This window comes from Acinonyx jubatus, chromosome D1, assembly GCF_027475565.1.
Source record: "Acinonyx jubatus isolate Ajub_Pintada_27869175 chromosome D1, VMU_Ajub_asm_v1.0, whole genome shotgun sequence".
Classification (NCBI taxonomy): domain Eukaryota; kingdom Metazoa; phylum Chordata; class Mammalia; order Carnivora; family Felidae; genus Acinonyx; species Acinonyx jubatus.
The window spans coordinates 90,937,780-90,959,386 of record NC_069390.1 but is presented as its reverse complement, the minus strand read 5'-3'; the positions used below and the strand labels follow the sequence as shown (position 1 = coordinate 90,959,386).

Sequence of the window (21,607 nt, the reverse complement as noted above, 5' to 3'; positions counted from 1 at the left end):
TTTGGAATCAAGGTAATGCTGGCTTCATAGAAAGAGTTTGGAAGTTTTCCTTCCATTTCTATTTTTTGGAACAGCTTCAAGAGAAAATAAGTGTTAACTCTTCCTTAAATGTTTGGTAGAATTCCCCTGGAAAGCCATCTGGCCCTGGACTCTTGTTTTTTGGCAGATTTTAGATTACTAATTTGATTTCCTTACTCGTTATGGGTGTGTTCAAATTTTCTATTTCTTCCTGTTTCAGTTTTGGTAGTGTATATGTTTCTAGGAATTTGTCTGTTTCTTCCAGATTGCCCATTTTATTGGCATATAATTGCTCATAATATTCTCTTATTATTGTTTTTATTTCTGCTGTATTGGCTGTGATCTTTCCTCTTTCATTCTTGATTTTATTTATTTGGGTCCTTTCCTTTTTCTTTTTGATCAAACTGGCTAGTGGTTAATCAGTTTTGTTAATTCTTTCAAAGAACCAGCTTCTGGTTTCATTGATCTGTTCTACTGTTTTTTTGGTTTCGATAGCATTCATTTCTGCTATAATCTTTATTGTTTCCTGTCTTCTGCTGGTTTTGGGTTTTATTTGCTATTCTTTTTCCAGCTCCTTAAAGCATAAGGTTAGGTTGTGTATCTGAGATCTTTCTTCTTTCTTTAGGAAGGCCTGGATTGCTATATACTTTCCTCTTATGACCGCCTTTGCTGCATCCCAGAGGTTTTGGGTTGTGGTGTTACCATTTTCATCGACTTCCATGTACTCTTTAATTTCCTCTTTATCTTGGTTAGCCCATTCATTCTTTAGTAGGATGTTCTTTAGTCTCCAAGTATTTGTTACCTTTCCAGATTTTTCTTGTGGTTGATTTCGAGTTTCATAGCGTTGTGGTCTGAAAATATGCAAGGTATGATCTCAGTCTTTTTGTATTTACTTAGGGCTGATTTGTGTCCCAGTATATGGTCTGTTCTGGAGAACGTTCCATGTGCACTGGAGAAGAATGTATATTCTGCTGCTTTAGGATAAAATGTTCTGAATATATCTGTTAAGTCCATCTGGTCCAGTGTGTCATTCAAAGCCATTGTTTCCTTGTTGATTTTTTGATGAGATGATCTGTTCATTGCTGTGAGTGGGGTGTTGAAGTCTCCTACTATTATGGTATTACTATCGATGAGTTTATGTTTGTGATTAATTGATTTATATATTTGGGTGCTTTCACATTTGGTGCATAAATGTTTACAATTGTTAGTTCTTCTTGGTGGATAGACCCCTTGATTGTGATATAATGCCCTTTTGCATCTCTTGATACAGTCTTTATTTTAAAGTCCAGATTGTTTGATAATAAGTATGGTTACTCCGGCTTTCTTTTGTTGACCATTAGCGTGACAGATGGTTCTCCATCCCCTTATTTTCAATATGAAGGTGTTTTTAGGTCTAAAGTGGGTCTCTTGTAAACAGCATATAGATGGATCTTCTTTTCTTATCCATTCTGTTACCCTATGTCTTTTGATTGGAGCATTGAGTCCACTGACGTTTAGAGTGAGTACTGAAAGATGAATTTATTGCCGTGATGATGCTTGTAGAGTTGGAGTTTCTGGTGGTGTTCTCTGGTCCTTTCTAATCTTTGTTGCTTTCTTTTCTCCCCTCAGAGAGTCCCCCTTAAAATTTCTTGAAGGACTGGTTTAGTGGTCACAAACACCTTTAATTTTTGTTTGTCTGGGAAACTTTTTATCTCTCCTTCTATTTTGAATGACAGCCTTGCTGGATAAAGAATTCTTGGCTGCACATTTTTATGATTCAGCACACTGAGTATATCCTGCCACTCCTTTCTGGCCTGCCAAGTTTCTGTGGAGAGGTCTGCTGCAAACCTGATCTGTCTTTCTTTGTAGGTTAGGGACTTTTTTTCCCTTGCTGCTTTCACGATTCTCTCCTTGCTAGAGTATTTTGTGAATTTGACTATGATATGCCGTGTTGATGGTCGGTTTTTGTTGAATCTAATGGGGGTCCTCTGTGCTTCCTGGATTTTGATGTCTGTGTCTTTCCCCAGGTTAGGAAAGTTTTCCACTGTGATTTGCTCACATAACCCTTCTATCCCTATTTCTCTCTCTTCCTTCTCTGGGACCCCTATGATTCTGATGTTGTTCCTTTTTAATGAGTCACTGATTTCTCTAATTCTTAAATCGTGCTCTTTTACCTTAGTCTCCCTCTTTTTTTCTGCTTCATTATTCTCTATAACTTTGTCCTCTATATTGCTGATTCTCTGTTCTGCCTCATCCATCCTTGCCGCAGCTGCATCCATCCGTGATTGCAGCTCAGTTGTAGCACTTTTAATTTCATTCTGGCTATTTTTACTTCTTTTATCTCTGCAGAAAGGGATTCTAATCTATTTTTGACTCCAGCTAGTATTCTTATTATGGTGATTCTAAATTCTGGTTCAGACATCTTGCTTATATCGGTGTTGGTTAAATCCCTGGCTGTCGTTCCTTTGTGCTCTTTCTTTTGGGGTGAATTCCTTCGTTTTGTCATTTTGAAGGCGGAAAATGAATTAATGAGGTAGAAAAATTGAAATTAAAAAATGTTAAAATTAAAAAATTAAAAACACGCACAGAAACAAAAATTGAATAAATGATGCTAGATCCTAGGTGTGTTTTGGTTGGGTGTTGAAAGTGGTTTGACAGATTACAGAAAATAAGGGGGGGGGAGAAAAGGAAATCGTTTGAAAATTTGAAAAGAATACACTGAAGTAGACTAAAATGAGATGAGGGGAGTAAAACAGAATTTGAAAAATATACACAAAAGTAAAGAATATAGTAGAAAATAATTAAAGAAAAATATTTTTAATAAAAATTAAAAACAAAATGAAAATTTTCTTTCTGTATTCAAGAAAAAGAAAAGAAACGAAAAAGAAAAAAAGAGGAAAAAAAGGAAATCGTTTAAAAGTTTGAAAAAGTGAATACACTGTGCTAGACTAAAATAAAGTGATGGAAGTAAAATAGAATTTGAAATAATTTACATAAAAGTGAAAAATGAAGTAAAAAATTAAAAAAATATTTTTGATAGAAATTGAAAGTAAAAATGAAGTTTTTCTCTTTCTGCATTCACGAAAAAGAGAAAAAGGAAATTGTTTGAAAATTTGAAAAGGTGAATACACTGAAGTAGATTAAAATAAAATGATGGAAGTAAAATAGAATTTGAAAAAATTTACACAAAAGTAAAAACTATAGTAATAAGACTTAAAAATATTTTTAATAAATTTGAAAATAAAAATGAATTTTTTCTCTTTCTGTATTCAAGAAAAAGAAAAGAAGTGTAAAAGAGAAAAAAAGAAAATTGAATAGATGAACCTGCTAACAGATTGAAGTAGGACTGAAATTGCTTCATTTTCCCCTAGAAGTCAGTCTATATAGCTCTTTATACTCCATAAACTAAGCCGGCTGTGAGACTTTTGTTCTTGAAGAATGAAGTTGGCCCAGTTGGGTGGGGCTCAGTGTATCAGCTCCGACCTCCACTAGATGGCGCTGCTAGCCTACTGGGGTGGATTGTTGCGCGCTCCTAGGTGCATATGCGCGGGATCGGTGAAAATGGCGCCGCCCAGCTACCCAGTCTGTTCTCCTAGATCAGCAATGGCACACCAGCACTCTGTCTTCAGCTTTTGTTGACTCCCCGCTTTTTTACTCTCTGTGACCAGGCCCCAGGCAGTACCTCTCTCCCAAGTTTTGTCTCAGATGCTGGAGAATTCCTTTAACTTCCATTTATCATTCTATTTTCATTACTTTTTGAATGCTAATAGCCTTGATGGTATTACAGTCAATTCCTCCCCTTCTTCATTTATAAATTAAGTCCTTTTTTGAATAAATGTAGGTTTCTAGCTAAATAAAACACTCTGGGAAAGAAGAATTGTGTGTCTACCTGTGACAAGCAGTATAGCATATTTTTAACAGCTTGAGATTTACAGTCATTTGAACCTAGGGTTAATCTAGGCCACTTCCTAGTAGGTGTATGGCCTTGGGTAAGTTGCTTGCCTTCTCTCTGCCCCACTTTCCTTCTTTATAAAATGGTGATAGTAAGAATCTATTTGGGTTGTAAGGATAAAGGAGACATATATATCTTTACCCATATATGTATTAACATAAGTTAGATCATAAGATATATGCTTTTTTAACATGCATGTGGACTTTATTTTTCAGCCTTTTCCATTGTATTTATAGTGTAAAAATCTTTACTTTTAATGAAAACTTAAAAAAAATTCAGGCATGGGGCCCATCTGGCTGGCTCAGTCAGTAGAGCATGTGACTTTTGATTGTAGAGTGATGAATTCAAGCCTCACATTGGGCATAGAGCTTACTTAAATAAATTCAAGCACATAAAAAATTATATAAAACATATAATACATAGTATAATAAAATAAAAATACAGCAACCACCTGTGTAACAACTTGGTTTAAAAAATTAAACATTATACATATGTATACCACTCGAAGCAGTGGTGTTTATAATAGCAAAAAAACTGGAAACAACCTAAATATCTGTCAACAATAGAATAGATAAATTATGAAATGGATAATTTATAGGTAAAAGTAATGACATGGATATAAGTTTCATAGAAGTATTTATACCAGTATGATTCTATTTATAGGAAGTTCAAAAATATGTAAAATAAAACATATTGTTTATTTGGGAATAAACAAATATGGGAAAAATTACAGAGGAAAAAAGCATATTAAAACCAAAATCAGAATGGTGGTTACTTATGAGAAGGTAGAGAAAGAAATAAATTGAGGGAAGTAATTACAGGGGATTTCAAATTTTTTTTTTTTTACATTTATTTATTTTTGATAGAGACAGAGCACAAGTGGGGGAGGGGCAGAGAGAGAAGGAGACACAGAATCCAAAGTAAACTCCAGGCTCTGAGCTGTCAGCACAGAGCCCAACGCTGGGCTCGAATTCCCAAACCACGAGATCATGACCTGAGCCGAAGTTGGACGCTTAACCGACTGAGCCACCCAGGCACCCCAATTAATTACAGGGGATTTCAAAGGAGATATGAATGTTCTTAAATTAAGTATTGGGTAAATGGGATATGCTCACATCCTGCATATTCTGTAAACATTCTTTTGTTTCTATTCAATATTTAATAATCTTTTTTTAAAAAGATAATGTTACTGGGTCACCTCGGTGGCTTAGTCGGTTGAGTGTTCGACTTCAGCTTAGGTCATGATCTCGCTGTCCGTGAGTTTGAACCCCGCGTCGGGCTCTGTGCTGACAGCTCAGAGCCTGGAGCCTGTTTCAGATTCTGTGTCTCCCTCTCTCTGACCCTCCCCCTTTCATGCTCTGTCTCTCTGTCTCAAAAATAAATAAATGTTAAAAAAGAAAAATTTTTTAAAAATAAATAAAAAAAGATAATGTTACTAATATAGTCCAAGTCCTGTGTATGCCTTCTCAAATGTATTCCCTTTTCTTTTTCTCAGAGATAACCACACTCCTCAATTTAGAATTGATTACATGCAGTTCTCTAACCTGAGTGTTATGTTGCAGACATAAGGAAACAATAAAATCTGAGGAATGCTGCAGTCATCCATTAGTATTTTCAGTGATTAGTAACATAGAAGTAACTTGGCATTCTAACTCTCAGTGGTTTGTCAAGATTGTGTCATGTATAGCTATTAAAAGGATAATTACAGTAGCTACCTCCCAATTCAAATACAGGTAAACATTATCAATGGATTATATATCATATTGTATGGATATATATATACCTGATTTTAAAGAATCAGTCCCCTATTTTAGGACATTTAAGTTGTTTCTAGCTTAGAAAATGGAACAGTGATGTCTGTTCTAAAGTTTTGCGCAGTCCCTGTATAAAACTTGGGTCATGTTATAATGGATATTTGCTATGGCCCTTGTCCTTTTTTTTCCACTCATACCTTATTCTGTGTCAGAACTATAGATAGACCTTTTCTTTTTTTAAACAACTTACCTACATAGTTTTCCTTCCATACATGTGTAACAAGATTTTACCATTTCTTTATTGGATATTTAAGCTATTTACAGATAATACTGCTAGGAATATCCTTGTGTTTGTGAATTTGGGGGATTATTTCTGTGTTTGTGTTCCTGGAAATGGGAATTGCTAGTTTAAAATTCTTTTTTAATGTTTATTTATTTTTGAGATTGAGAGACAGCACAAGAGGGGATGGGCAGTGAGAGGGAGACACAGAATCTAAAGCAGGCTCAAAGCTCCAAGCTGTCAGCACAGAGCCTGACATAGGGCTTGAACCCACTATGAACTGTGAGATCATGACCTCAGCCAAAGTGAGACACTCAACCGACTGAGCCACCGAGGTGCCCCGGGAATTGCTAGTTTAAAGAGTGAATATTTCAATTTTGACATCTTTTGATAGATTGCCCTCTAAAAAGGTTATACCATTTGACACCTTGATAATAGGGGGTCTTCTCTCACTCCTAAGATTAGGTTAGATTCCCTTGCTATAAGATCTAGTAATATCCTATGTTTTCGTAACTTTCCCAATAGTTGTCTGTTGTTAATCTTCTTTAGTAATTCACTTACCTGCATTGGCTAGCATAGCATCAGTCAGTTGTGGTGGATATTCACTAAGCACAGGGTAAGTTGAAAGTTCTGTTTGTAGTTTGTGTGTGTTAAAGATGAAGTTAGAGGAAATTTGCCTTTCTGGCTTATTTTCTGTGCGTAGTTCCTCCTCCTTTTCTAAAGTTAGCCACTTTGACACGAAATTTTAACTGTTTGTGGATCTTTAGTTTTGGTATGTCTTTACATATTTTCTACCTGCTCTGTGGGTTTGTTTGCTGCTGAGAAAGTTGTACCCTGTTTGTTATTGATGTCTCCTTCCAGCCCTTTGTACAAGTTGATGAAGGACTTGGCTGTGCTTTCAGCCTAAGACTATAGTGCCCTTTTTACAGAAGGACAGCCCCTTTTGACTCCATTGTCTTTAACCTGGTCCAAACTGTTTTGTGTATTGATGATTTTTCTTTAGTTAATAGAAGCTCTGAGGACTTTTTCTAGGTTTAGCTAGGTGAAAATGTCTTTTATTTCTTTTAAAATGTCTTTTTTGTCATTTTAAGGTAGAAAAGTTCTACAAACTTGAAGTAACACCAGTGATTTTCCAGTAATACTTAATTCCTTTAAGTATATCTATTTACGAAACATCTTTATTAAGTGCCATTCATTTTTCCTTTGGTTTAGATAACCTCAAGATTTCTGACTTTGGCTTGGCAACAGTGTTTCGGCATAATAATCGTGAGCGTTTATTGAACAAGATGTGTGGCACTTTACCTTATGTTGCTCCAGAACTTCTAAAGAGAAAAGAATTTCATGCAGAACCAGTTGATGTTTGGTCCTGTGGAATAGTACTTACAGCAATGTTGGCTGGAGGTAAGAGCTTTTTAATCATGATGAAACTCCTGTCTATGGAAAGCCAGATTTGTTGTACCAAAATAAATAAAACAAACCAGGGGAATCCATATTTATATGATAGTATTCTGATAGTAAACTTATTTATAACTAAGTTGGAACTTTTAATGTCAAAGCTTTTTAAAAATCAGTTTTATGTAGAGCTACTAAATGAAATATCACGATAGCAACCTCTTTTAAAATTCATGTGAATAATTTTGGAAAGAGTAGGGTAGAAGTAGTTCATCTGTCTTTGAGGTGCCTCTAAAATTTCTATGAGTTAGCATTCTTAGTTTGAAAACCATATTGAATTAATTTGGAGGAAACATTTAATGGATTTGTATCACTGATTATTTTCCTTTAAAATCTTTATTATATAATGACATGAACACTCAGAAAACTGGGACTTGTTTCTTTTTTAGAATTGCCATGGGACCAGCCCAGTGACAGTTGTCAGGAATATTCTGATTGGAAAGAAAAAAAAACATACCTCAACCCTTGGAAAAAAATTGATTCTGCTCCTCTAGGTAACTGGGTTATGTTGATTGAAAGCACTGATTTCTTGGATAATGAAGACTAGTGCTGTTTGAATTTTTTTCTTATAAATTTTTTCTTTTTAACTTTTTTTTTTTAATTTTTTTTTTCAACGTTTATTTATTTTTGGGACAGAGAGAGACAGAGCATGCACGGGGGAGGGGCAGAGAGAGAGGGAGACACAGAATCGGAAACAGGCTCCAGGCTCTGAGCCATCAGCCTAGAGCCCGACACAGGGCTCGAACTCACGAACCGCGAGATCGTGACCTGGCTGAAGTCGTACGCTTAACTGACTGCGCCACCCAGGCGCCCCAACAGCTTTCATTTATAAATAATGAGACAGACCTACAACTATAGTCATGGAAAAATGTACTTGACTATAGCATTAAGACAAAAAAAAACAGGTTATAAAATAGCATGTGTAGTATGATCTTATTTTTTGTAAAAACACACACACTTATATACATACACAAAAAACATATACTTGCTATTTATTTTTACAACAAAGTGTAGAACTATATATCGAAACATTAATAGAAACTATTAACGAGTGCTCAGTGCTGGGATTATAGGGTTTTAAAAAATTGTTATTTTCTAATCTATCTGCAAGGATCACAGACTATTTATGTGATTATTTAAAAGTTAAAAAGAGGGGTGCCTGGGTGGCGCAGTCGGTTAAGCGTCGAACTTCAGCCAGGTCACGATCTCGCGGTTCGTGAGTTCGAGCCCTGTGTCGGGCTCTGGGCTGATGGCTCAGAGCCTGGAGCCTGTTTCCGATTCTGTGTCTCCCTCTCTCTCTGCCCCTTCCCCGTTCATGCTCTGTCTCTCTCTGTCCCAAAAATAAATAAAAAACGTTGAAAAAAAAATTAAAAAAAAAAAAAAAAAAGAAAGCTGTGATGGTATTTTGCTATGTGGATATGTCTTACTATATGCATCCAATTCACTGTTTCAAAGACTTATATTTAAAAAAAATTTTTACTTATGAAAGAGATCCAGTGATCATCCCTGTAATGCACATACTGTAAATCATTTAATTAAAAAGCAAATCCAGAAATATCAAGGATGTATACAGGTTTTTTGTTCTTTTTTTTTTAAATATTTATTTTGAGAGAGAGAGAGAGTGAACACATGTTTGTGAGAAGGGGCAGAGAGAGGGAGAGAGAATCCCAGCAGGGTTTGGACCATCAGCATAGAGCCTGGTGTGAGGCTAACCATGAGATCATGACCTGAGCTGAAATCAAGAGTCAGTCGTTTAACTGACTAAGCCACTTTGGTGCCCCTAGGATGTATGCAGTTTTAAATTATTATGGTTTACTTTGCCAAATTACTTTTCAGAAAGTTTGTACCATTTTACCACAGTCTCATTGGTTTATATATTTTTAAAAATATTTGATTATTAGCTTTTTGCCTGTTTTTGTGGATGGTTTATTTTACTCACTTTTTGGCAGGGAGGTTTTCTTATTACTTTGAATTTTTTAAAACATTAATGTCATTAGATCTTTGCATTTGTTACAAATATTTTTCACAATTTGCCATGCATTTTTATTTTGTTTATGCTATTTTCATGTGCAGAAGTTTTATATTTTTATTTATTCAAATCTATTATTTTGTCCTTTGTGGTTTTCTGACTGTATTGTTATGTTTGGCAAGGTCTTCCCCACCCCTAACTTTAGAAGAAAATTCCTGTGTTTTCATATGTGTGTGTTTTTTTTTAATGTTTATTTTGAGAGAGAGTGCGAATGGGGGAAGGGTAGAGAGAGAGAGGGAGACACAGAATCTGAAGCAGGCTTCAGGCTCTGAGCTGTCAGCACAGAGCCCACAGTGGGGCTGGAACTCAAAACCATGAGATCACTACCTGAGCCGAAACCAAAAGTTGGACATTTAACCAACTGAGCAACTCAGGCACCCCTTAGTTTATTTTTTATGTAGGTTCCATGCCCAGTGTGGGGCTTGAACTCATAATTCTGAGATCAGGAATTGCATGCTTTACTGACTGAGCCAGCCAGGGGGACACCCTTCATTTGTGTTTTTATACCTTCAGTTTTTCATTTGAGTCTTTGGTCCATTAGAAAATAATTTTGGAGGAGGTTAGAGTGGGAGAGAACAAAAGCATAAGAGACTCTTAAAAACTGAGAACAAACTGAGGGTTGATGGGAGGTGGGAGGGTGGGGAGGGTGGGTGATGGGTATTGAGGAGGGCACCTTTTGGGATGAGCACTGGGTGTTGTATGGAAACCAATTTGACAATAAACTTCATATATTGAAAAAATAATAATTTTGGGGTTGCCTAGGTGGCTCAGTCGGTTAAGCGGCAGACACTTGGTTTCTACTCAGGTCATGATCTCACGGTTCATGAGTTCAAACCCTGCATTGGGCTCTGCACTGACAGTGCAGAGTCTGCTTGGGATTCTCTCTCCCTCTCTCTCTGCCCCTTACCTGCTCATGTTGTCTCTGTATCTCTCAAATAAACAAAAAAACCTGAATAAAAAAAAGAAAATAATTTTGGTTTTTGGGAGATGTATGAGTTCTTTATCAAAATAATTAAGGTACTTTAGGATGACAGTTACTTATATTACTATCTCTTAAAAAGTTACTAGAAAGTAATTTTTCTTTATAAAACATACTGTGTGAATGAGGATGTAACTTGACATATTGGCACACTGGAGTTTGGTGTTGAAAATGGATGAGGGTTTTTAAATCTTTTTGTTAATGTTGTCAAGTGGGGAGAAACATTTCCACCTGGTTCTTGCTTTACTTGTTTGCAGACAACTGAGCATCAGATCTGGGAATGGCGTTCTCAGATACAGACAGTAGCAAAGAGCAAATGCGTGAAATTAAAGCAATAATTAAGTAGCTTTATTCTTTCTCCTCCCTGGAAATAATATTTGGATGTAAGGAGATCAATAGAGAATATATTCCACAGTACAAGTTTCTAATTTGCATGTCTCTTTTGTAAATGTTGTCTTAATATTTTATTTTTAGCTTTGCTGCATAAAATCCTAGTTGAGAATCCATCAGTAAGGATTACCATTCCAGACATCAAAAAAGATAGATGGTACAACAAACCTCTCAAGAAAGGTAATATCCTTAAAATACAAGTATTTTTTTCTGTGAAAGAAAAGGCACTTACATTCAGTATCACAAATCAACAATACAGGATACCTATGGTCTCTGTCCTTATGTAGGTTATAATGTGTAGTAGGAAAAACAGAAATACAAAAAATAATTTTAAGTTTGTTAATAAAGTGGAAAAGCAGAGTACTATAGCTAAGTGTTTGACCAAGTCTTAAGTGACTTAGAAGACTTGTCTTCCTGAGGAAATCACATTAAATCTAAGAACCGAAGATTAAAAGGGACCTAGCCAGATGAGTACTAGCAAGATGAGTGGCAGATTCTGAACAGAGAAAGCGACATTTAGAGAGTCTTAGAGTTTGGAAGGTGATACATTTGAGGAACTTGAAAGAAGACCAGTATGGCATGGACCATGTCTGACTTGTCATTTTAAGTCATTAGTCGTTAGCATGATGTGTGGTACATTGTAGGCTCTCAGTAAATGTTTGTTGACTAAATGAGTGAATAGAGAAGGGGGAGAGGGAGAGAGGTTTGAAATGAAGTAGATAGTGACCGAAGTGTGAAGGAGGACCTTGTAAACCATGTTGAGGATGTTGGGCTTTAACTTAAGGCCATTGAGGAAGCAAGGAAATGACACGATCGTATATTTGGTTTTAAAAGGTCCTTCTGCCTACTTTTTTTTTTCCCATTGTTTTTGAAATTTTTTATCCTAGATGTGAGAAGATGGTACCTTGGATTGGGTTAGTAGCAATGGATTTGGAAGGAAGAGGTAGATGCCAAAGAAACTTACAAACTAGAATTGATAGGACTGGTAATTGTTTATATGTAGAAAATGAAAGAGAATTAGGAATCCGGGATGACTCTTCTCGGGTGACAAACTCAGAAAATGGTGATGCCATTTACTGGGATATAACTTAGGAAAAACAGAATTGGGGAGAAATTTTATTTGGCTTTGGACATGTTGATTTTGAGAAATAAAACTGTCTAATAAGTGTGTGTGTGTGTGTGTGTGTGTAACTCAGGAGACAGGACCAGGCTTGAGATGTCAATATTTAGTTGTTTTCTGCAAATAGATGATAATTTAAACTGGTAGATGAAATTAAGTATATGAAATCTTAAGGAATGTCAACATTTAAGTGGTAAGTAGAGGCCAGGGACACAGAAAAGTAGCCAAAGAGATGGGAGGAACATCTGGAGAATATGAAAAAAAGTGAGGCCAACAGAAGAAAATGTGTGATAGTAGCAAACACTGTTAAGTGAATTAATAGCATGAAGCCTGAAAATTTGCCCAGTAGTTATTCATGATCATGGCAGGAACAGGTTTGGTGAAAGGCTAGGAGTAATTTTACTTGATAGTGCAATGATTATAGTCTAAAAGAGAGATAATGAAGCAGAGTATAGACAGCTCATTCAAGAAGTCTGGCTGTGAATGGGAGGAGAGAATGGCTAAAGATAAGTGAGGAGTTTTTAACTCTTCTCTGAATGTGTCTTTTCCCTTTTCCCTTTGTTTTAATTGAACTCAAGCTCTCTCCTGAGAACACAGCTTCCCCTCAAGTGGTGATGTTTTCTTTCCCACACACTCCTACCCTTGAATCTGGGAGTGGGGCAGGCATCCTTTTTGTCCTTCATTTCTACTTTCTCCCTTTTTCTCATATTTCTCCCCTCTTCATTTTGAATCTCATATTATCAGACTACTTCCTAATGTTCCCTCCTTGTGATAATCAGTTTCTGAACCCCCATTTAAAACTCCTGCCACATTGTCACTCTCTCTAACGTGACTCTTGTACATTTTGTCATGGCTTTTGGTGATTGAAATATTCATTTGGATGACCCTTCGAATATCCTGATTTCATATTTCCTTTACCTTCTCTCTAGTGATCTTCTCTTCAGACATCCTGCTTTGACTACTGGCATATTTTTTTTCTGGCTTCCTCCCCTAGTACCCTGACTTCAACAATCCTTTGACCCTACCTAGACTTGAAGTCCATTAATTTTACTTCCTTTTCACTGTCTCTTACCTGTCCCCTCCCTAGGTCCTCAGTTCCATCGTCACTACTTTAAATCCCAAGGTCAGTCATTGTAATGACTTCTTTACTTTCAGCTTCAGCGTTCCTGCCCTATTCTCTCTTCATCATGCTTATTGGACAAAACCTAATCCAATTTTAATCCAGTTTCTACCTGCTCTGTACTTACACCTGCACAGCTGATTGCACCTGGACCAAAATACACAACAATGTTCACTTTAAATTCAGGATCACTGATCTCAAGTGAGCCCTTAATTCTGCCAGGCAATTATAATGCATTTCCCTACTTCTTTCACAACCTCGGTCTTCTAAGTCACATTTGTATACCTTTTTTTTTGTTTTTCAACTTCCAGCACCTCCTTCCCCATCCTCACTCTCACTTCCTATTTCACTGGGAAATAGAAACAATCATAAGGCAACTTCCATAAGCTCCCATCACCATCTCCAGCCACCTAACCAGCTGCCTCTGTGCTCATATATTCTGCTTTCTCCTTTGTTGCTATGAATAAATTGTCTGCTCCAGATATATACTAGCTCTCTTTCTTATGCACTAGGCCCATTTCTCTTTTGCCTATTCAGAGACAATTCTTTTGTCTTCCTCCTGCATCATTAATTTTTCCCTCTCTACTGCTTTCTCATCAGCATACCAGCATGCTGTTTCTTTCCTCTTACTGCCTGATGTATAGTAGGCTTAATAAAATAAAATATTTGAATGAATTAGTAAATAAAATGTTCAGCTAAATGTGTGTGTGTTTAAATGATTTTGGGACCGTTCCAGTTGAGAGGAGGAGGCTGAAGGTCAAGAGAGAAGGAATGAAGGAGCATCAAGACCCCCTGAGATAGGAGGGCATAGGCTCACGTACAAGTACAGAGATGAACATTTTATGGGAGCATGGAAGAGGGAAGGATGGGTAGCAGTGCAAGTAAATTGACAGATTTAGTAGTGGCAAATTGAGGGAGTTTCTAATGACTTATTTTCTTTGTGCAGTTGGAGATGGTATCGAATGCGAAGCAGTGAGGTGGTGGGGGTGGGTCGTTATGGGAATTTGACAAGAGTATAGAAGTTTTGAAGAGATCATTGTGTAGAAAGGGAGAGGAAACTAACTAGAGAAACACAGTGTTGAAGATTCAGCTGATGGTAGTAACCAATGAATTTATAGTGGCATCATTTTCTGTATAATGATTATTCTTGGTAAAGCTTTTCCAGGGAGCTAAGAATGTTGGATAGAGCAGATTCATAATATTTATCACCACTGTCATAAATTGTTTTCTATTTTTAAAAGTTTTGGTTTTTTAGCTAGGTCTCTTTGTCTTCGTAGAACACTGTTCTTTTACCATAAATGGTACCATTAAAATTGTGGCCTTAACCCCATACTTGGAACATGCTTACAGGTCAGGATTTGTGAAATGTGTAATTTGATAAGTGAGTTCTCATAAGTTTATATTGATCATATTTCTTTTGTAATCATGTACAAAGAGCCACTATTTGTCTTATATAACTATTTTGCTTTAAGTACATGGATTTAGATGTGTTTTTACTTCTTGAATTTTCCAGTGGGGTTAGTTGAAGAACATTGCTTAGGAGACTTGAAAATATTTGTATTTATGTTTTCTGTTTTTTAGGGGCAAAGAGGCCCCGAGTCACTTCAGGTGGTATATCAGAGTCTCCTAGTGGATTTTCTAAGCACATTCAATCCAATTTGGACTTCTCTCCAGTGAACAGTGCTTCTAGGTAAGATAAATCAGCAAAGATCAAATAGTTGTTGAATGTAGTACTCCCATAAGAAGTAATGCATATATATATATATTTTTTTTTTCTTAATAGTGAATGTAATGTTTATCAGTGTGAGAATGGTAATGTGATATAAGAAAGGCCAGATTGATTTTATCTAAAAATATATATTTTCCCCGTATCTCAATGCCTCAGTGAAGAAAATGTGAAGTACTCCAGTTCCCAACCAGAACCACGGACAGGTCTTTCCTTATGGGACACCAGTCCTTCATATATTGATAAACTGGTACAAGGGATCAGTTTTTCCCAGCCCACATGTCCTGATCATATGCTCCTGAATAGTCAGTTACTTGGCACCCCAGGATCCTCACAGGTAAGGGAATTTAGTTTTTCAAATAAATAATGAAAACCCTCTAGTTTTTTATCATAAAGCCTTTTTTTTTAATGTATAAATCTTAGAAATGTTGTATTAACACTTTAACATGTACAGATTTTTTTTTTTTTTTGCAAAGGAAGGAAGAATTAGAAGATATTTTGATGTATAAGAATCTTAAGTCACAGAAGAGAATTTTCAGACCAATTAGTTGTGATATGACTGCTTTTGGTGATACCAGATTTATTCAGGTCTCCTCTGTTTGACATGTAGAACCCTTGGCAGCGCTTGGTTAAAAGAATGACACGGTTTTTTACCAAATTGGATGCAGACAAATCTTACCAATGCCTGAAAGAGACTTGTGAGAAACTGGGCTATCAATGGAAAAAGAGCTGTATGAATCAGGTATGTTTCATTGATTTTCCTAAAGAAAAATGTAAATATTTGAGTAAAAAAGATCATTATCAGTATATTTTCAAAAAAGAAACAATTGAAATTCAAAGGATTTAAGTAAAATGTTGTTTACCTTAAATAATATTGAAAGTCTTCTCTGAGGTTATTAAAAATACTGACTCAAGTCATTATTTTCTTAAAAACTACATATACTTAAATTGTAACAGTAACAAAGATTACCTTTATGAAAGATGAATACATTAACAATCCCATATTTCTTCCACCTCCCCTGCTCCCACCTACCAGTTTTTGTTGTTTATGTTATTATGGCATATTTGTATCATTGAAATTCTTTATTTTTTTATTTTTTTTAATGTTTATTTATTTTTAAGAGAGACAGAGTGTGAGCAGGGGAGGGACAGAGAGAAAGAGGGAGATAGAACTCAAAGCAGTCTCCAGACTCTGAGCTGTCAGCACAGCCCTATGCAGGGCTCGAACTCACGAACCAAAGTCAGACACTTAACTGACTGAGCTACCCAGGAGCCCCTGTATCATTGAAATTCTAATCTGTCTTTAGGTTTTTCAAAAACTTTAATGTCATGAAAAACAACATGAGGGGAATATTATGTATTAAAGAAGCCTGATAAATAATGTAATGCATGATCTTTCACTAGATCATGGATTTAAAGAGGAAAAAAAGCTTTAAAGAGTGTTATTGGGATGATTGGAGAAATTTAATATGGTTTTTATATTAGATATTGTTTTTGTATCGGTGTCAAATTTCTTGGGTGTTATCATAATATCGTGGTTTGTAGGCGAATGTGTTCATAGGAGAAATATGAAGTGAAGTGTATGTCTTCTATAGCTTGGTTGAAAAACTTAAAAAAACACACAAAAAAGACAAGTAAACATATACTTATCTAGGTTGATAAAATCAATGAAGGATATATGGTTATTTATTGTAGATTCTTTCAGTTGTTTTGTAGATTTGTAAGCTTTCAAAATTAAAAGTTAAGGGAAATTGTTACTATGCAGAAATCTGAGGCCAGTCTGATTTTCCTCTCCCTTGTGTGGGGTAACTTACTTTTTTTTGGTCAGGTAGATTTATTGAGATAAAACTCACATAACATAAAAATCATCACTTTAACCATTTTAAATTGTACAATTTTGTGGTTTTGGTGTATTCACAAGATTGTGCTATTATCATCACTTAATTCCAGAACATTCCATTGCCCTCAAAATAAACTTTATACCAATTAGTGGTCACTCCTCATTCTTCCCTCCCTTCATTCCCTGGCAGCCACTGATTTACTTTCCGTCTTTGTGGACTGCCTATTCTGGATGGTTCATATAAGTGGAGTCATATAATGTCATATAAATGGCTCTTTGTGTCTGTGTTATTTTACTTAGCATGTTTTCAGGGATAATCTGTGTTGTTTACATTCATTACTACTTCATTCCTTTTTATGGGCAAATAATATTCCATTATGTGGATAGAAGACTACATTTTATTTGTCCATTTTCCTGTTGATGGACATTTGGGATGTTTCTACTTATAGGCTATTATATGAATAATGCTGCTACATACGTTAAAATTTTTTTGTAATGTTTATTTATTTTTGAGAGAACAGAGACAGAGCACGAGCTGGGGAGGGGCAGAGAGAGGGAGACACAGATGAAGCAGGCTGCAGGCTCCGAGCTGTCAGTACAGAGCCCGACGTGGGGCTCGAACTCATGATCTGTGAGATCATGACCTGGGCCCAGGTTGGACACTTAACTAACTGAGCCACCCAGGCGCCCCTTATACAAGTTTTTATATGAATTTACATGTGTTTTAGTTTGCCAGGGCTGTCATAACAAAACAGCAGAGACTGGGTGCTTAAACAACAGAAATTTGTTTTCTCATGATTCCAGAGACTGGAGTCCAAGATCAAGGTGCCAGCAGGGTTGGTTTCCTTGGAGGCTTCTCTTCTTGGCTTTCAAATGGTCTTTCCTCTGTGTGCATGCATACCTGGTATCTATGTATGCTAACTTTTTTTTCTTACAAAGACACCAGTCATGTTGGATTAGGGCCCACCTAATGGTCTCATTTTTAACTTAATTACCTTTTTAAAGGCCCAGTCTTCAAATATAATCGTATTCTAAAGAGTTAGGGCTTCAACATACGAATTTTGAGAGGACACAATTGCACCCATAACAATGTTTTCAATTTCTTAGCTCTATACCTGCTAATAGAATTGCTAAAGCATAGAGTAACTCTACGTTTGACTTTTTGAGGAGCTGCCAAGTGGTTTACCAAAGCAGCTGCACCATTTACATTCCCAGCAGCAATGTATGTGTTTTGTATTTTTCCAGAACATGATGTGTTGTTCTAGTTTTGCATAATTGTGGTACACCAGTGTATTTTTTATAGTCATTCCTTGAAGTGAGAATTATTATAGATATTTTTGTAATTTGGACTAACCTGATTTTTATTGCCTTAGGTTACTGTATCAACAACTGATAGGAGAAACAATAAACTGATTTTCAAAGTGAATTTGGTAGAAATGGATGAGAAGATCTTGGTTGACTTTCGGCTATCTAAGGTATGTAGAACAGCACTTTTTTTTTTTTGAGAGAGTGTGCTGAACTAAAATCAAGAGTCAGATGCTTAATCAACTGAGCCACCCAGGTGCCCCTAGAATAGCACATTTTTTAAAAAAACTTTGTTTTGCTTTTGTTAGAGAAGTATTATGTGTTCGTTGTAGAAACCTAAAAAATATGAAAACATATAGAGGAGAAAATAAAAATCAAGTTTAATCTTGTCATCCAGAGAGAACAGAGACTTATTTTTTACTATATTATAGTAGTCTTACTACTTCTTTAGTATGTACTCTATGCAAATACTCTTACGTAGAGATTTTTTTTAATGCCATTTATTTGTATTTACATGGCATGTGTAAAATATGGTAACTTGCTTCTTCTCATTCAATGTTATGAGCATTCATTCTTGTCATTCTTCTAAAACAAAGTCTTTTTTGTAGAAAATGTAAATAAGTAAAAATGAAATAAAAATAATCCTAAATTATGCTACCCACCAGTAATTACCCTGATTATTTTAGAGCATTCTAAGCTTTGGGGCACCTGGGTTGGCTCAGTTGGTTGAGTGTCCGGCTCTTGATTTCAGCTCAGTCATGATCTCACCCTTCAGGAGTTTGAGCCCCATATCGGATTCTGTTCTGACAGCTCAGTGCCTGCTTGTGATTCTCTCTCTCCTTCTGTTTCTGCCCCTCCCCTGTTTATGTTCTCTCTCTCTCTCTCAAAATAAATAAACTTCAAAAAAAAAGCATTCTAAACTTTTTCTTATTGAATCCAAATACATCTTTTTAATTACAATTATATGTTTGTCAAAACGTACAATATCATTAATGAATCTTTATCTGTCATAAGTAAGTCTGTGATTAATGTTCATGTACATAGAGTTTTGTTCACATTTCTGGTTATTTCTTTAGAGATTACCCGTTCTGATAGAAGACCAAAATAGCATTTTCTCTATTTCCTGAGAGGTTGTACATGGCTCTAAAGGAGGTTGGAGAAATAGGTCACATTCTGAAATTGGAGCTTTGCTGTTAGATGCTTAGTATGGAATTAAATTATTAAGATCCTACTGTAGTGAAATCTTTCTCATAACTGAACGACTGGCTTTGTTGCCACAGTATTTTGGCAAGATTTCAGTGTAGTTGTGTGGCTTAATTTTAGTTTACAAACCCCCAGTGCCTATGGAAAACAGTGACTTAGGTCCAGAGTTACCAATGCTTGAAACAGACAAGCTGCCATTGTTTCTGCTCTCTGAGCCCAGTGTAGTGGGAACAGTGATGGGCCCAAAATCAAGTTGGAATTATTTATGTAGCCATTTCTTCGAGAATATTTGGTCTTCATAAGAAGACCCGAAGGGAATTGTAGCTGGACATACCTAAGGATATTTGCCTTTAGTTACCACTAAAGAAAGTTTGATTTTATGGCAGTCTCTTTTTTTGACTTTTTTTTTTTTTTTTGGATATTATTCCTAATATAGGGTGACGGATTGGAATTCAAGAGACACTTCCTGAAGATTAAAGGGAAACTGAGTGATGTTGTGAGTAGCCAGAAGGTTTGGCTTCCTGCCACATGAGAGATCCATTGGATTCCTGGTGAATATAGTGCTGCTATGTTGACATTATTCTTCCTAGAGAAGATTATCCTATTCTGCAAACTGCAAACATTAGTCCCTGAAGAGTTGTCTTCCCTCTAGCCAAACATTTTCCAATTCTTTTTGTATGTCCTGCATACAAACAATACCTGTATCTTCACTGTAACTAAAGATTTGGGGAACGAATGGATAGAATTCATTAGATATTTCTTCATCTTGTGTTTAGTGTCTACATGTGATGGAAACCATACTTTGGGAATACATGAGCTTACCAGCTTTTATACCAATGTAACGAAAGATGATATTCTTGCCGCGTTGTTAACAAAACATTTGGTTTCATCCAAAAAGTACATGTTTCCTTCATGTTGATTTAGTTATATGGATGCATTTGTAATAAAAGCAATCCCTGTAACTTTTGGACAGTAGATTTATCAGCCTATAAAGTGAAACCAACTTCAAAAAATATATCCTCAAGATTTGTACTTCTGTTTTCACAAGGGCATGACCAAGTATATAAATCTGTTTTTGAATTATAACTGTTAATTAAAATTGCAAGTAGGTATGTTTTTTTCCAGTGTGGTTAATAATATATATAATACTGGTCGGTCTTTCAAGTAGAAGTTGAGCATAAACTCTAATGCTTAACTACCTTTACTCTAAAATTACTATTGCACATTTTAAATATTTTTCTATATTATTTTCTACTTTCACAGCCATATTTTAATTCTTTATTAAAGAAATAAATTTTATTTTGAAAATGAAGAGCTAACTCTGTGGACTTATTGGTGACCAAGCTTCTAGGTGGTAGGGAATAATAGAGGAGGGAGAAAGAAAGAAGCTGTGACAGAAATAGATCTGCTAGATTTACTAAGACTTTGTTTTTCTGATAAAATTTATATTAATTTTTGAATGTATTAGGTTGGGGCCTGTATTCCTTTTTCTTGGTAATTTATAAAATTAATCATCTTAGTCTGCTAAGAACATGAAGTTTTATGGTTAGAGTTTTATCATTATTAGTGTATACTGGTAAATTGTGTTGCTGCAGTAAACCCATAGGAGAAATAAATTTGAACCAATAGGTAGCTCTGATGAATTGAGCCAGTAAAATCTCAAACATGAAAGGAATTTTCTTCTTGAGAACTTGTCATTAGTAACTCTCAAAAAAAAGTTATCTCAGGTTTTGACCTCTTCCCTGAGTTCCAGACTTTTACAGCCATAGCCAAGCTGACAATTTCCACTTGACTAATAGTGAACACATGACCAAAACCAACGTTTGGTCCCAGTCCTACAACCCATTCCTCCCTAGTTCCTCCCATCCTAGTAAATGTTACATTCAGCCCTCCAGTCCCTTAAGCCCAAACCCCAGGAATCCTCTTTGACATGATTTTCATATTCTAAACTTAATACAGCAAATCCTATTCAGTTTAGCAGATTTCTCTACAACCTATCCGACTTCACATCTCTCCTAGAAGTACTCTAGTTGAAGTCTCTGTTATCTCTCTTTTCATATTACTTACTCTTCAACAGTTCAAAAAAGTAGTCAGAATGACCTTTCTAAAATGTGAATCAGGTATCCCTCCCCAGTTCTCAACTCTCATGACTTTTCACCACACTTTAAACACAATTTAGAATTTTCTCTGACCTCTTGGCTTTATAGGACCCGTCCTCGCCACATTTTGTGCCTTCTCTGCTGCTCTCTGACTTACTCATCCTGCTGTAGCTGCATTTGCTCTGCTGTTCCACTCACAGTGTAAGCACATTCTCACCTCAAGGTCTTTCTTTGCTGTTCCCTCTCTCTGGAGTGCTTTACTCCCCAGACTCATGTTATTTGTGCTTCACTTTAAGTCTGTGCTTAAGTGTCACATGTTATACAGTCTTTCATTGACTTACCTAAAATGTTACCCCACTTC

General features: G+C 35.9%; 1 protein-coding gene across 4 annotated transcripts in view; it reads left to right on the top strand.

The window, feature by feature from the left end:
* The window catches only part of CHEK1 (checkpoint kinase 1), a 31,723-nt gene extending 11,290 nt beyond the window's left edge, over positions 1 to 20,433 (top strand). For all 4 annotated transcript variants that reach the window (XM_015074066.3, XM_015074067.3, XM_027036863.2 and 1 more), the window contains exons 6-13: positions 7,196 to 7,384; positions 7,825 to 7,929; positions 10,918 to 11,013; positions 14,655 to 14,763; positions 14,959 to 15,136; positions 15,410 to 15,541; positions 18,013 to 18,114; positions 19,584 to 20,433. In XM_015074066.3, coding sequence (XP_014929552.1) covers positions 7,196 to 7,384; positions 7,825 to 7,929; positions 10,918 to 11,013; positions 14,655 to 14,763; positions 14,959 to 15,136; positions 15,410 to 15,541; positions 18,013 to 18,114; positions 19,584 to 19,679 — 1,007 coding nt within the window. In that variant the 3' untranslated portion in view covers positions 19,680 to 20,433. The remainder of the gene's footprint in view (positions 1 to 7,195; positions 7,385 to 7,824; positions 7,930 to 10,917; positions 11,014 to 14,654; positions 14,764 to 14,958; positions 15,137 to 15,409; positions 15,542 to 18,012; positions 18,115 to 19,583) is intronic.
* Positions 20,434 to 21,607: the final 1,174 nt, after the last annotated feature.